This window comes from Erpetoichthys calabaricus, chromosome 14, assembly GCF_900747795.2.
Source record: "Erpetoichthys calabaricus chromosome 14, fErpCal1.3, whole genome shotgun sequence".
Classification (NCBI taxonomy): domain Eukaryota; kingdom Metazoa; phylum Chordata; class Cladistia; order Polypteriformes; family Polypteridae; genus Erpetoichthys; species Erpetoichthys calabaricus.
In genome coordinates, this window is record NC_041407.2 from 34,732,813 (window position 1) to 34,749,987 (window position 17,175).

The 17,175-nt window shown below is 39.4% G+C and overlaps 1 protein-coding gene across 1 annotated transcript in view; it reads left to right on the forward strand.

Annotated features, from left to right (window-relative positions):
* Nucleotides 1-17,175, forward strand: part of gnav1 (guanine nucleotide binding protein (G protein) alpha v1) — a 443,998-nt gene that overhangs the window by 270,446 nt on the left and 156,377 nt on the right. Inside the window, exon 5 of the mRNA XM_051936251.1 lies at nt 16,325-16,453. Coding sequence (XP_051792211.1) covers nt 16,325-16,453 — 129 coding nt within the window. The remainder of the gene's footprint in view (nt 1-16,324; nt 16,454-17,175) is intronic.

Consider the following 17,175-nt stretch of genomic DNA (forward strand, 5'->3'; position numbering starts at 1 on the left):
CACAGCCTCAGAGTCCAAATGACCACCATTTTCACTTTCAGTTTCTTCCAATGATTCAGGCTCCCTTTCTACCTCATCTGCCTCTGACCTACATTCTACGTTATTACCTGGTTCAGTAGAAGTATATGGCAGTGACTGAGACAATGTCTTTAACTGTGGCAACCCTTGTTCTGTAATCGCTCTACTTGGCTCATAATAATCTTCCACCTCTAATCCAGACAAATACTCTTCAGACTCAGAGTCAACTACAGTACTTGTACTTGGAATTTCGTTTCGTTTGGGAAAGGCATTCTCATTGGGTACTCTCCACCCCCTAGTCATTGGCCTCCGACAGAAATTTTCCACCCGAGGAGCGGTAGGTATTCTAACCAGTTGACCTATTGGCAATAGATGGTCTCTATGCATGGTCTTCACCACTCCAATTCCATTCTCTGGTTTAATGCGGTAGACAGGTAAATTGGGCAATCTCTCCACCACTATGTAGGGATCAGATTTCCATCTATCCATTAACTTATGTCTTCCTGTGATGCCAACATTCCGAAGCAAAACTCTGTCACCTTTTTCCAGGGGGTGTTGCTTCACACTTTGGTCATACCGAGCCTTATTTTTAAGATGTGATCGATTTGCTGCTTCAGGTGCAAGCTGGTAAGCTTGGTGTAACTCCTCCCTCATCCTTCTGACATAATTTTGGTGATTAACATTATGACTTTCATTCAGAGAAGTGCCAAAACAAATGTCGATAGGCAACCGTGCTTCACGTCCAAACATCAGCAGATAAGGGGAATATCCTGTTGCATCATTTTTGGTACAATTATATGCATGTACTAACTGACTAATATGCTGGCTCCATTTTCCTTTCTGGACTGGATCAAGAGTGCCCAGCATTGACAGCAGAGTACGATTAAACTGCTCTGGCTGTGCATCCCCTTGAGGGTGATAGGGAGAAGTCCTAGATTTTTTTATTCCCATCATACTCAACAGTTCTTTAATTAATCTGCTCTCAAAGTCACGGCCTTGATCAGAGTGGATCCTAGATGGGAGTCCATAATGCACAAAACATTTCTCACACAGAACCTTAGCCACGGTTATCGCTTTCTGATCTTTAGTAGGAAAAGCTTGGGCATATCTGGTAAAATGATCAGTTATCACCAATACATTAGCTATTCCCCTAGAATCTGGCTCTATGGATAAAAAATCAATGCACACTAGGTCCATGGGCCCACTACTTGTTATCCGATGTAAAACTGAAGCCCTTGTAGGAATTGTCTTCCTGGCTATACATCTGCCACAGTTTTTTACATACTGCTCTATCTCCAACGTCATTTTGGGCCAGAAAAAACGATCTTTAACCAACTCCGTAGTACGTTCAATACCAAGGTGTCCACAATCGTCATGTAGTGCCTTCACCACCATTCTTCGATATTTATTGGGTAATACCAGCTGTTGCCGCTCTTTCCCCAGTGTTGTTTTAGTTACTCTGTACAGTAGACCTTCTCTCACCACTAATTTATTCCCTTCCCGTTGTAGGAGAGTGGCATCCGTACCGTCCCTGGGTAAGGATGTTGCCAAAGTTCCTTTCATCACATCCTGTCTAACTTTCCCTATGAGGGAATCTGATTCCTGCCCTTTCTGTATCTCCTGTGGGGTCAGTTGTGCTAGTGGACACATCTCCAGATGTGTGGGAAATGCATATGCTGGTGGAATGGCTGCAGGTGAAACGCCCAACTGGTCCACTAGGCGATAAGAATCCTCAAAATTCACCTGAGTACATATTGGTCTGCAAATGGCCTTAATCCCTGCCTGTGGTATCTCTGTCCAAGGTTCTCCATCATCCCTTTCATATGGATGCCTAGATAGCATATCTGCATCTATATTGTGTTTTCCAGGGCGATACTGTAGGTTAAAATTATAGGTAGATAATGCAGCGCGCCATCGATGCCCAGTGGCGTTCAGCTTAGCCGTAGTCAACACATAAGTTAATGGGTTATTGTCCGTACGAACGGTAAACTTTACACCGTATAGGTAATCGTGGAACTTGTCTACTACAGCCCACTTGAGTGCCAAAAATTCCAATTGGTGTACTGGGTAACGCCGCTCACTGTTTCTAAGTTTACGACTTGCAAAAGCCACAGGCCACACACCTTCCGGGTACTCCTGGTTAAATACAGCTCCAAGCCCATTCATACTGGCATCAATATGTAAAATGTAGGGCTTACTGGGGTCTGCAAATGCCAATACAGGGGCGTGAGTCAGACAATGGATTATCTGCCGAAACGCTGTGGTACAGGACTCATCCCATCTCTCATCAAAAGGGTCAGTTTCTTTAAAATATTTCTTTGTAGTTGCAATAGTGTGTCTCCGATCCCGTTGCTTAGGAGGAAAACCCTTAGTGAGCTCCGTTAAAGGTCGGACCACGGTGGAGTAGTTTGCCACGAAACGCCTATAGTAACCACAAAATCCCAGAAATGACCTCAGTTCTTTCAGATTACAAGGCGGCCTCCAGCATGTCAACGCCTCTATTTTTTCAGGGTCGGTGGCAATGCCAGCTGCAGATACAATGTGCCCCACATATTTAACACGAGGTTGACAAAATTGACATTTATCTACAGAGACCTTTAACCCAACCTCCTCCAGCCTGTCAAGGACCCGTAGTAACCGTTCTTCATGCTCCTCTAAAGTCTTGCTAAAAATAATTATGTCATCAAGATATACCATTACTTGAAGAAGATGCATATCTCCCAGAGCTTTCTCCATCAGTCTTTGGAAAGTGGCAGGAGCTCCTGTGATACCTTGGGGCATCCGCTCGAACGGGTAGAACCCAAGCGGGCATATAAACGCAGTCTTCTCCTTGTCTTTATCTGCCATTGCTATTTGATAATAACCGCTGCGGAGGTCTAAAACAGAGAACCATTTGCTCCCGGCTAAACAGTCTAACGCCTCTTCAATGCGCGGTGTAGTATACTGATCCGGTATGGTGCGACTATTTAACGTACGATAATCTATGCACATTCTTACGTCTCCATTCTTTTTCCGAGCCACTACAATGGGTGAAGCATAAGGGCTGCGGGATTCTTTGATTATTCCAGCGGCCATCAACTCCTGTAGATGTCGCCTTACATCCTCTACATCAGCAGGTGCCAAGCGGCGTGATCTTTCTCGAAAAGGCCTAGAATCACTTAATTGAATATGGTGCTCCACTCCTTTCACTAATCCCACATCCCACTTTTGCACTGAGAAAACATTCTGTCTCTCGGCTAATTTACTACTAATCCTCTTCTTCGATTCTGGTGAAATTGGGGAATCCCCAAAGTTAAAAAACTCCGTCTTCAACTCCTGGGGTGCCTGGGGTATCTTCATAGGGGCTGTCACTGTGTCTACTTTATAAATTTTGGCTATAATCATCCCCACTGGAACCGTGGTGTGTCTCATGGACTCGTTCTGTATCAACACTTTAACTTGATCACCTTCTCTGTTTTCTACGGGGAGTACTATTGGCTGCACTAAGAGTCCCAGTGGAAGGGCGTCATCTGCGGAGACATCTACCATAATAATATCTGCAGGCCCACACTGTAGCTGCTCCAGTTGACAAGTGGCATAACAGTCTCCCAGATGTGCGATGGTTAAGGGTTTGGGTCCCACCCATCTTACTACGCCTCCAACCTCTTCACGTAATTGTTGATTTTGCACTGCAGGCTGTTGGGGAAACTCGCTCACCTGGGAACTTATACGTAGTGACTGTGTCCACTTGGCTCCAATAGTTCCCTGACATAGTTTAGACAATCGCATGAAAAGATTAGCATTGGTCCCAATAATCACAGGCACATGATCTGGACCTCTAGGCTCCAGACAAACTAATGCCAGTACTGATAAAGACTCTTTCACTCCAGTCAAGTCCTGGGGGAATTCAAGTTCCACTATTACGTATCCTTTATATGGGTAACTGGACTCACTCAGACCCCATATGCAAAGCACTGATAATGGGTACATAGGCACATGCGACAAATGCTTGGTATACCACTTTTCAAACACAATGGTCACCTGAGACCCGCTGTCTAATAAAGCATTGCAGGGGACCCCACATACCCTAACTGACAATACAGCTGAGGGTCCCACTTGTCCCTTTGGCAAATCATGGGTAACCGGCGAAATCTGTGTAGTATGTTTCTTAACAAAATAACTTTGTTGGTTCTTAGTAACCATAGTTCCTTGTGCACTGTTCTATAATTTACGCATAGCACATAACAACTTCTGTATTACCACAGTATAGTTTTCAGCCTTTTGACATCTATTTGATACATGACCATCCTCTCCACACTTATAGCAGAAGTAATCATCTTTTCTCCTTATAGTTGGAATCTTCTTATCACCAACACTATCTCTATCCACTTCGCTGGATTTCCCAAAAGTCTTTTTTGACTCAGGTATATGTTTCTGCAAGGAATGTACAGTTAACACTTTTAGTTCCCTCTGCAGGTCCAACACTTGTTTCTGTAACGCCTGCAGTTCAGCATCTTTCTCAAACTTCATGTTTTTTGTCTGTTTTGTCTCAGCAGGGACACTTGCAACTTGGGACTGTGCCAATCTAGGAGTCTTCTCTAACTGTACTTTCAAATCGAAAATTTCCGCTTTTAAACTGTTAAAGTCAAATGACCCAGGATTAACCTCTTCCTGCACACGAGCTGAGCGAACTCGGGGTTGTTTTGTGCTCCAACTGGACTGTTGTCTACGCTCTTCCCATTCTTCCTCCTCACGAATTTCTGTGAGCAGCTTCAAAAAAGATGGGGGGTTTTGCTTTCTCTCCCTTAGCCTGAGATGTAACAGCATAATTTCAGACTCAGTAGCCCCTCTTAATAACTGTTCCACCCAGGCTTTATCTGCTAGATCAGCCGAAAGACCTCCTTTCCGCACTACTTTAGCAAGCAACTTCCCTAACCTCCTTAGGAACGTAGACAATAGTTCCCCTCTTTGCTGACGTAGCATCCTAAATGCAATGTATAAGTCTTCCCCTGACTCAGTTGTCCCAAATATATTTTCTACAGCCTGAATATATTCTGCAGGCCGAGCATCAGGATTAGCCACTCTTACGACTTGAATGACTTCTAAAGTTGGCCCTTTCAGACTCTCAATCAACCTCCTCCATTTTTCTCTATCGGAGCAGTCACATTCCTCCACCATAAGCCTTGCTTGATCAGCCCAAACATCTAAGCCTTCTTCGCCTGCAGGTGTGGGACTCACACCAGAAAAAACCCTTAAACGCCTATAGGCGTTATTTTCATTTGAGGGCCTGACTGTCTTTCCTATCAGCTCCCCAACAGCCCGAATAATAGACTCTGGGTTACTTTGACTAGACTTATCACGCATGTACAGAGCTTGTACATCGTCCATAGTCATCCCTTCATCTTTAAGTAGTTTTTCAAATTTTCCAGCAAAACTTTCTGGGCTACCACTTACTCTATTGGTAGTCACCAGTTTCCAAACACCCCCCTCCCCACCATTAGGTAAGACTTCTGGGGGAAGTGCTGCTGGATCCACCTCAGATCGGCATTCGCAAAGCACCTTTAAACTCCTCTGTGTAGGGCTGTACATTTTGCCCCTTACTCGGACACATCCTAAAACTTTAATACCATGCAAGGCTTCCTCAATATGTGCTATCTCAGTGTCTTCTCTTATACCAGTTAACATTACAGTATGAGCAGGGTCTATACCTTCTCCTCTGCACCAGTTGCGCAAGTCAACCGACAAGAGATTACTCCCTTCTGCATCCTCCATGCTTACACACACAAACAATCCTGTGTCTCACCTAGCAATGTATTAAACCACTCAAAAATCAGATCAGCATAAAATTCAAATTTTGAACATTACACAATATACAAGTTTCTCAATAATATCACAGGACATATACTTTAAATAGAAAGAAAGAAAACTTAAAGTGAACCCATAGGTATCCAACATAAATCTTAAATCAAATATCCCAGCGGTGCCTCCATGTGTAACCCCCTTGCAACACCCTTCCGTTATCGGTATGGAAGGTCCTGAGCTCTTTTATAATGGTGTCGCCACCTCTATTGTGGGAAGGTACACAATCACCCACCTTCAACCTTATAATCAATAATCAAATCAGTTACTCAAATATATAAACAAAACTCTCTTTACTAAATTGAAAGTGAAACAGTTTTTTAAATTGATAATTTACAATATATACACTATACATAAAACACAAGCAGTAACTTATTTATAACCCGATATATATATATATATATATATATATATATATATATATATATATATATATATATATATATATATATATATATTGGTCCCGACACTATTGGTGAGCTCACCCGGACATATTTCTACAGTCAATGAATATTACTCAATCCGTTGGGGGCCCCCAAACGTAGCTCGGGTGCGTAGTGGCCAAACAAAAAAAAAACAGAAACTGACCCCTTCACTTGAAAGTTTACTCAAGCCACTTTAAAACAAATAAACAAAAAAACACACCGACCTTGGTTTTGTATATTCCTCCTTCTCCCTCTCTCTCAAACACCCTCTTTACTCACTGATCACCATTTCTGCCTTGTGTCCTGCCTGCCGTCTTTCCCTTTATCAACCAACTCTTCTTTGTGTTTTAGCCGTTTGCTACATTTAACACCCTCTTTCTTTCTCTCTCTCTGTCTTGTTTCGCCGTTTTGCCTCAACCTGCCTCTCTTTTCTCTTTCGTTCTGTTCGTCTTGTTTTCGGCTTGCTGCCTCAACTCCGACTTTCTCGTTCTTTCTGTATTGTTTCAGCTTGCTGCCTCAACCGTGACTCCTTCTAGTTCTTCCTCCGTCTTGTTTCGGCGGTTTGCTTCAACTGCGACTCTCTCTTCTCTTTCTGTCCGTCTTGCTTCGGCGTGCTGCCTCAAATGCGACTCTCTTTCTTTCTTTTGTCTAGGCGTTTTGCCTGAAACTCTCTTTTCTCTGCTCGTTTAGGCGTTTTGCCTGAACTCTCTTTTCTTCTCTTCCTGTCTCACACTCTCCTCTTCACCTTTTCCCTCTTTCTCAAAAAAAAAACTATCTTGTAACCCGGTCTTTTTTTCTGGCCAATCCGAGGACACCTACGTATACATCCACAACTTCAATAAACTTTATTTACACAAAACTCGCAGTTATATATATATATTCCTTTTTTGAAACCTGACCCAGGTTACACAGACACACACACATATATATATATATATATATATATATATATATATATATATATATATATATATATATATATATATATTTGTGATGGAGGATTGCAAGGGTTTTGCTAGGCAGGTGGACCGGGTGTGTGCGACATGTAATGTCATTATCGTGGCAGTATCATAGTCAACATCAAACACTTCCCAATTGTCCAAGTTCATGGATAAACCAAAACAAAATAAAGACTCTGCTTTGTGATTGTCTAGGTATTTACTCTACAATCCATCTTCTGACTTGTATTTCTCATGTCAGCTTAAAGAAAAACTAACTACCACTTAACATGCACTTTGTCATCCCCATATACATAGTTTGAGTTTCTGCTTTCTACAGCTAGAAAAATCTAATTGTTTTAAATTTTTTTTGCAAAATCTGGAGATGATTAGTCACTTTGTTTCAATCTGCAGTTAGTTCGGTTATGTTTCACACAGCAAACTTTCAAGTGTACTCAAACATAACAATGAAGGCGTGTCGTGGTCTGTTTTCTTTGAGTGGAAATGATTTTTTTTCCCGGAAAAATCATCATTAAGGAACAACAACTGTATTAGTGCACTGCCACATTTCCTATAGTTATGTGGTTTGTTTACTAAGCACAGCTCTGTGAGCAGAATGCCTATTATCTATTAACTAGAAGAGTACATAAAAATTGGTGTGCTGCATAGCATGCTATAGAAACATCACATTTCATCTGGGTGACTCAGCAGAGGATGATGAGCTCTGTGGAGGACATGCACTAATGTGCTTTAGTTTGATTTAAACAGTAGACATATTAAGTGACAGTAAACATATGATTGCATTGTATGATGTTCTTCTATTTACTCTCCAGTAGCCTACTATATGAATGTAACCTCTAATTAGTTTATTTCAAATTTTGTCTCCTGTTTTTACACATGTAAATATTTGTTAATAATGTTCATTTTGGCATGTTTGATTAATATTTAACTCCATGTTAAATATTCTATTCTAGTCTATTCTAAAGGGTCCTGGTGCAGAGTATAAGTGATGTGTTCACTTTTACCTAAATAAACCAGACTGGGGTAAAATTGCTCCTGAGATTGAAACAACTGTTTCAAATTAACTAGGTATGAAAACATCTTTAGAGAAAGTACAGAGACCACATAGACAACCAAGCAGTGGATTTGAATCCAGGAAGGACATTTTAAATACTCTCAAATTGATCAATTTAATTTTAGCAAATCTTCACAAAATATATATCTATTTTCTTAGTCATTTCTAATCATAATCCTACTTGCTGCCCATATTTTATCATTTTTCATTATATCCCCTTTTCCAGATTTAATCAGAAGCACGAATCCAAAATACAAGCAAGCACATAAAGCTGATTTAAAATGTCTGTCCACCTTCACAAAAGCAAAATATTAATAGTCTTTGAGAAAAATTACAGTTGCAATGAATAATTACCAGAATGCATTGTAGGTGAAGACGTGGCCAACAGTGATACAAGTAAAAGCTCAAGGAGGACTGGTCTTTCAGCGCTCAGCTCTTATTTATAGAAAAGATGTTGCAATGCAGGAAAGATTTGGTGATGGGAGAACTGCAACAACAGTCCTCATTGAAAAATTACTGAGATCCCTGTGCTTTATGTCTAATTAGTTAGTCACTTGGCCAAAGACCTGCAACAACGGTTTTGAGGTAACAATAATATACTGTATTAGTGTGATCAGTGTGAACAAGCAATACATTTTAATGAAGAGAGTTAAATATATAATTTATAGGGCAGAGTGGTGGCTCTGAGGCTAAGGATCTGTGCTGGTATTCAGAAGGTTGCCGGTTTGAATCCCCATCACTGCCAAAAGAAATCCTACTCTGCTGGGCCCTTGAGAAAGACCCTTAACCTGTAATTGCTACAGGGGCGCTGTACAATGGCTGACCCTGCACTCTGACCCCAAGGGGTATATGAAAACTAACAAATTCCTAATACAAGAAATTGTATAAAGTGAAATAAAGAACAATATATATATATATATATATATATATATATATATATATATATATATATAATATTTGTTTTATTACAGAGAATGATATCTTCAGTCTTTTTTGCTTGTGGTAGGTACTCTGTTACTTATGCCTCCCAGTGAAAAAGAATCCCGATAAATGTGGGGTGGTATGAGTGGTTATCCGGAATTTTCTCTTGTCAGCTCATATATTTTCAAAATCTAAAAGCAATGTACAATTCTGTCATGGTGGCTCATAAATTGAGAGGCTTATGTACTATTAACACATTTTGGAACAGGCAGAATGTGTTTGATTATATATAATGTTTGTTCAAAATTTCTTATCTTGAAGAATGTGTGTTAATAGGAGGAATCTTTCATTTTTAAACCTGTTAAGTTTACATTTCTGATATTTTTTTCTCTGTGAACGTGCACCACTGAGACTTTCAGATATTAAGGAAAACAGAAAATTTCACCTCTCTTTACTTTCAGCTTGCCATCATACCGTACACCTGTGACTACCTGAAGATATCATCTAAGTACAGTTAAATACAGCTTTTAACTGATAAAAATTGACAAATATAAATAATCAATAAATGTTAAAACATGTTTGTTTTATGCTAGTAGCTGTTGAAACTACTATCAGAAATTCTCAAATTTATATTTAGTTGAATTGCTGTTTTACCTCTTCAGATTTAGTTGGTTTCCATTTCCTTTAATGGGATCTCTTGGTGTTTTCTGTTTACATTTTTGCTAAAAGAAATACCATGGTATGCTCCATATGTCCAGGAGAGGTCGAACTGATGTATACTTTTCTTGCTGTAGTGCAGCTACTAATGACTTAAGCAGCAACTCTAAAAAATAGTTTTGGTTTTTTTTTTCTAACCAATCCACAACTAAAAAAAAAAATAATAATAATCAATGTAAATATTTCATCACTTGAGATGGAACATGCTGTCTATAAAAGACACATTTTTATAGCCACATCATTGGACTTAGTACTCCAATAGTGGTGGTGCGGTGAAGGAGATCAATCACATCCTCGTGGGCAGACACTAGAGGCTCTTATAGAACTGCAGGGTTTCAAAAGTGCCCAGTTTGTGAATTCTGACCACAGACTTGTTCTGAAGATCCAGGTTAGGTCCAGCAGGCTACCTCCTACTAGAAGAATGAGACTGGACCTGGCCAGATTTCCAAGATTAGACTCCAGGTCCAGGCTGTTTCTAATCAGTTTGTATGGGGAACATGCAGACTTAGGTGCAACTGCCAATCCTAATATAATGTGGAAGACCTTCTGTGACAAGATGCTGAAGGTTTCTGAGAGTTGTGTTGGTGTTACCAGTGCTCCCAGAACGAGGTTTTTCATCTCGTAGGGCATCCTGGGTATTATCGAGAGGAGTCACAGTGCACAGCTTGATGACAACTCTGGTCTGTACAGGGAACTGAGAAGGACGGCCGCAAGGGGTTTGAGGTCTAATAAGGAGGAGTTTGTTAGAGGAATCTCTGAGTCCACTATTCTTGAGGCTGATCCTCTAATTAGTTGTGAAAGACCCAATCTCACTGAGATTGCATAGGTGGTGAACCAGCTGAGGGGAGGAAAGGCTACAGGAATCTGTGGTATCTGGGGTGCACTTCTCCAGGCTGGTGGTAAGCAAGGTTATTATAGTTAACGAAAACTAAAATCAAAACTGAAACTATTATTAAAAAACATTTTCATAAACTGAAACAAAATAATTAACAAAACCGAAATGAAAAACTAAAAGTGAACGAACTATTAAAGTAGCTGGAAACACTAACTGAAATAAAATAATAATTTACTAAAATATTTTTAGTTTTTGAATGAATATTCTTGCCGTTAGTCTTTAACCCTTGTAAGTTTTAACTCTAAAGCAGAAAGTCATCCACCATGAGCTGCCCGCACATATTCATCCATTGAATGGCGGCTGGTGACGGAGGGCGGGTTTTCACACAGCATTTGCGCTGACAGAACGAGCTGAATGCGGGTGCGTAAAGCGTGTGACACAGAAAGCGATTTACGTGCCGCCTTTCCTTGCGCTTGTTGTATATCAAAGTGTAATTCAAACAGTTGAAATCAGAATGTGCTGGTCAACAAAACGTTTACCATATGGACAGAAATATCGAGTGAGTAACGTTTCAGTTTATTTCTCAGGTGACTGCTTTTTGTTGACAGCAATTCACCTGCCTCTTTGTACAGGAGAAATCGTTTTAGTTTCTCATATACGAATGATATAGTAATCATGAAAAAAATCAACCACAATATTTTGATGAATCTTGATGTTACAGACCTCCCAGAGTCCAAAAGTACTGTGTGTGTGTGTGTATAAACACGATTACTCAAAAACGCAACTAGATAGATGGATGAAATTCGGCATGTGGTTGTTACACCACAATTGTAGATCAGTGTTAACTTTTGGGACAAATCCATCACCCGAAAGTGGTACTTTATCTGAACATACTCGATTTTTTTTTTTTATTCATGCAGAGTCCAATTTATTCAACTTTACTTTTATAACAGTTGTTCAATATATTATTGATTTGATTTGTTGTTGATGGTTCCTTAATGTACATAATATAAAAATATAATCATTGTCTTGCGGTTTACTCCTCAAATATCCATCCCCATATCTGAGTATACAAGAAAGTCGAGGGGAGACCACTTCCGGTTTTTGAAAATAAAACGGCAACGATCAAGAGACTAACTAGGTCATCATACAAGATCAGCATATTGTTGCTGACCAATCACTTTTGCTTTAAAAACATCGTTTAACAATGAAGCGATACAAACAAAGGTAGGTAGGTGAAGAGAATCTGCCAAATGATGAAAAACTAAACATACTAATGGGTTTTTGTATTTATCTCTATTTATTAATTTATCTTTTTTAGTTCATATTCACAAGTCAAAATACCTGATATTGTGAAAGTAAATTTAAATTATTTGTCTCCCTTTTTTCAATGTTTTTCTCTCTCTCTCAAAATAGATAGTTGAAATATATTCTTTTTGTTCATAACATCAGCCCTATCATACATATTGCATACCAGGGATTTTTCCTGCCTTATATCCAAACCTTCTGTGGTAGGCTCCAGGTTTCCTGCGATCCTGCTCTGGATAAACAGGTTTAGATAATACAGTGGTGTGAAAAACTATTTGCCCCCTTCCTGATTTCTTATTCTTTTGCATGTTTGTCACACAAAATGTTTCTGATCATCAAACACATTTAACCATTAGTCAAATATAACACAAGTAAACACAAAATGCAGTTTGTAAATGGTGGTTTTTATTATTTAGGGAGAAAAAAAAATCCAAACCTACATGGCCCTGTGTGAAAAAGTAATTGCCCCCTGAACCTAATAACTGGTTGGGCCACCCTTAGCAGCAATAACTGCAATCAAGCGTTTGCGATAACTTGCAATGAGTCTTTTACAGCGCTCTGGAGGAATTTTGGCCCACTCATCTTTGCAAAATTGTTGTAATTCAGCTTTATTTGAGGGTTTTCTAGCATGAACCGCCTTTTTAAGGTCATGCCATAGCATCTCAATTGGATTCAGGTCAGGACTTTGACTAGGCCACTCCAAAGTCTTCATTTTGTTTTTCTTCAGCCATTCAGAGGTGGATTTGCTGGTGTGTTTTGGGTCATTGTCCTGTTGCAGCACCCAAGATCGCTTCAGCTTGAGTTGACGAACAGATGGCCGGACATTCTCCTTCAGGATTTTTTGGTAGACAGTAGAATTCATGGTTCCATCTATCACAGCAAGCCTTCCAGGTCCTGAAGCAGCAAAACAACCCCAGACCATCACACTACCACCACCATATTTTACTGTTGGTATGATGTTCTTTTTCTGAAATGCTGTGTTCCTTTTAAGCCAGATGTAACGGGACATTTGCCTTCCAAAAAGTTCAACTTTTGACTCATCAGTCCACAAGGTATTTTCCCAAAAGTCTTGGCAATCATTGAGATGTTTCTTAGCAAAATTGAGACAAGCCCTAATGTTCTTTTTGCTTAACAGTGGTTTGCGTCTTGGAAATCTGCCATGCAGGCCGTTTTTGCCCAGTCTCTTTCTTATGGTGGAGTCGTGAACACTGACCTTAATTGAGGCAAGTGAGGCCTGCAGTTCTTTAGACGTTGTCCTGGGGTCTTTTGTGACCTCTCGGATGAGTCGTCTCTGTGCTCTTGGGGTAATTTTGGTCGGCCGGCCACTCCTGGGAAGGTTCATCACTGTTCCATGTTTTTGCCATTTGTGGATAATGGCTCTCACTGTGGTTCGCTGGAGTCCCAAAGCTTTAGAAATGGCTTTATAACCTTTACCAGACTGATAGATCTCAATTACTTCTGTTCTCATTTGTTCCTGAATTTCTTTGGATCTTGGCATGATGTCTAGCTTTTGAGGTGGTTTTGGTCTACTTCTCTGTGTCAGGCAGGTCCTATTTAAGTGATTTCTTGATTGAAACAGGTGTGGCAGTAATCAGGCCTGGGGTTGGCTACGGAAATTGAACTCAGGTGTGATACACCACAGTTAGGTTATTTTTTAACAAAGGGGCAATTACTTTTTCACACAGGGCCATGTAGGTTTGGATTTTTTTTCTCCCTAAATAATAAAAACCATCATTTAAAAACTGCATTTTGTGTTTACTTGTGTTATATTTGACTAATGGTTAAATGTGTTTGATGATCAGAAACATTTTGTGTGACAAACATGCAAAAGAATAAGAAATCAGGAAGGGGGCAAATAGTTTTTCACACCACTGTATATATATTGTTCTTAATCTCAGATGCTGTCTCTGCCATTTTATGCCTGTCCTTACTCCTATTACCTACTCTTGCTCTGCTCATTGTGGGTTTACTGTTCTTATGGTGGGCTACTCAAGTCTCACAACCCCTAACCGTGACACTTTGTGCTTGTTTTTCTTTGTTTCCCTCAATACAGCTAGATGGAATCTGCACACTAATTCAAGTCTAAGAGCCCTGTCCTTCCTAAGCCCCCATGATTTTCATGAGAAAATATTTAAAAAATTATAAAATTGTGTAAAATTGTTCATATTCAGTATCTAGCTTTAATTATGCTTGTTTTTTTATCAAACCAGTAAACCATGTCATGTTGTAAGCTTCCACTAACATTAAACTCGTATCCAAATCTGTTAAGTGTACAGTTCTGTCTGATTGTGACACAAAACTAAACTCCATAGGAGCTCCATGCCATAATTACTAAAACTAAAACTGAAACTAATAGATATAAAAATAAAATATAAATGTCTTTGTGAAATAAAAACTAAACTAAAACTAAAAATACACGATGAAGGAAAGCTAAAACTAAACTGAATTTCCAAGTAAGGTCAGAAAAAATATAGAAATAAAAACTAATATAAAAAGGCAAAACTATAATAACCTTGGTGGTAAGGCTGTCCTCCTGGCATTGCAAGCAAACTTTTCTTCCATTTGGGAGAACAACTTCATTCCAACTGACTTGGAAAATGGGACTTGTTAATCCCTATCTGGAAAGGGAAGGGTGATTGCCTGGATTTCAGCATCTACATGGTAATAACACTGCTTTCGGTGTCTGGTAAGGTCCTTGCTAGGGTCATCCTCAATTGGATCTATGATCATCTGCTTAGGTCTACCATCAACTGCATCCTGGCACTGAGGGTTCTCATCGAGTGCAAATGTGAATATCAGCAGAGTTTCTTTGCAGCCTTTGTCAATTCTGGTAAAATATTTAACTCAGTTGATCGAGCTGCCCTGTGGGACATCCTGGGACTATATGGGATACCCCTGAAACGCTTGATGTCATGGCAGGCCTGTACAGTGGTACTGTGAGTGCTGTGCAGTGTGGAGGCAGAACATCTGCATTTTTCCCAGTTGATTCTGGGGTTTGTCTCATTGTGGAAGATCTCAGCAGCTGGACCAGGCTATGGCAGATAGATGGTCATTTCTGGGAGGTGGGACTGGACCACATGTCTGCCGGGAATGTTGCCAGCTGGAATCCCAAGCTGTTTTTTCATGTGGTGGGTGCAGCAACATGCTGTACCAGCACATGCTCCCCAACCTGACCTGACCTGACCTGATAACTTAGTAAACATTAATGCTTAAAGATGAAGTTAGTGAAAAGTTGGAGAAACTAAACTTATTTTTATCCTGAGATCACTTATTTCTCCAGGTCTTAATGAAAAACTGACTTTTTAAACTCTCCCTTCATCCCCTTTTAATGTCTGCTATTTCTTACCAATTTTACCAATTTTCTTACCAATCCTCATTTTCTCTGCACTGGCGTTGTTCCCTCCTTCCCCTCCTATATATGTTGTCTGTTCTTTCCTTTTCTGATGAAGGTTGAAATAACCTTTAACCTTTTTTTCCCCCAACTTTCAAAGATGCCTATATTTACCTTTTAAAGAACATTCATTACCTTGCCCTTTCCTATACTTGATGCAGTGAAAGTGAAATATAATCATTTATTTTGCATCTGCTCCACTGAAATTAAGTAATACTGGGAACTCAAAACACAGAGCTTTGTAAAGTGAACTGTATTTCTATATGACACTTATGACTGATGTATGGTAGGCAGATTATCAGTGCAGCTTCCAGAATACCTCAGAGACTTTTCTTTTTCCTTCTCTTTAAATTAATATAATGTTAAGAAGTGACAGGCTTCTTATCCAAGTTCTTCTGATGCTCTGTCCTTCGGGTTTGCCCTGGAGTTCCCTCTCGTTTCAAACTTGTCAACTTGTCATGCTTTCTAACATTTTAAGTGCCCTACTAATCTGGGCAGTTTCAATGATTATTGGATAAACATAGCTGCTAGCCCAACAGTTCTGAGCAAAACTGACATGTGATGTCTGACATTTAGAAAACCCTTTGCTTCTGATAAACATGTCACACAAAAGCTGCAAAATAATTACCATTATTTATGTTTACAGTATACTTTCCCTATGGAAAAAGCATTGCTTATTCGGCCTGTAAAATCTGCACCTTAATCTCTTCTACTGGTTATTTTTTAAATGATTATTTGTGGAAAATGGTAGTATGTAAGTGCTACTTATGTGGTGCTCAAATAAAATTGCCTTTGAAAAAACCAACATTAATTTGTATCACAGATACTAACCTGAGTTTTTATTTTCTGTCCTAACAGCTTTTTTGATAATATGAGTCGGATCATAGCCCCAGAATACATGCCAACTGAAACAGATGTACTCAGAGTTCGCCTTCGGACCACTGGTGTTATCGAGACTCAGTTCAAAGTGAATCATCTTGTCTTCAGGTAAACATTTTTGTTTTGAATTTCTGAAATATTTCCTTTTAAAGAGATTGGATATAACATAGTACAGTAGCAAGTCCTAGTTTCTGATGTAGGAAACTCCTTCTGGGACTTGTTTGGTTTCATTGCATTATTAGCAAAAATTTTAAGTTTGATTTGGAGAAAAAAACATATTCCACCAATTTACCAGCGAATCTTCAGAGGTCTAGAACAGTGCTTCCCAAACTCGGTCCTGGGGACCCACTGTGGCTGCAGGTTTTTGTTCCAACCAGTAATCAGTGACATCACCTAATAACACTGATCTCATTTAATTAACTAGTATATTTTGTTTCTTATTCTACATTCAGAAAAGCACAGAAGCATGATTTTTAAATTTACAAGACATTTAGAAATATTTCTGCTATTACTATAGATTTAAATGCTTAACTCTGTTTTGTCAATTTCATTATATTTCTCCCTTTCTCTGTGCAGTTTTCCCCCTTCGTTGTATCTTATTAATGACTATTAAAAACGAGCAGAGCAAACACCCAGGCAAACAGCACTGAATAATCAAAGGCTGCAACTACTTTAGCATCAGACCCACTAATTAGTAAATAATGGATTAATTAAACAATTAGAACACCTAGAAAAGCAGAATGAAAATCAACGAAAAAAAGTACATTATTCCCATATAACTGCTTGTTACATTTTAATATATATATATAGCATTGTCAGGACTCTTCTGC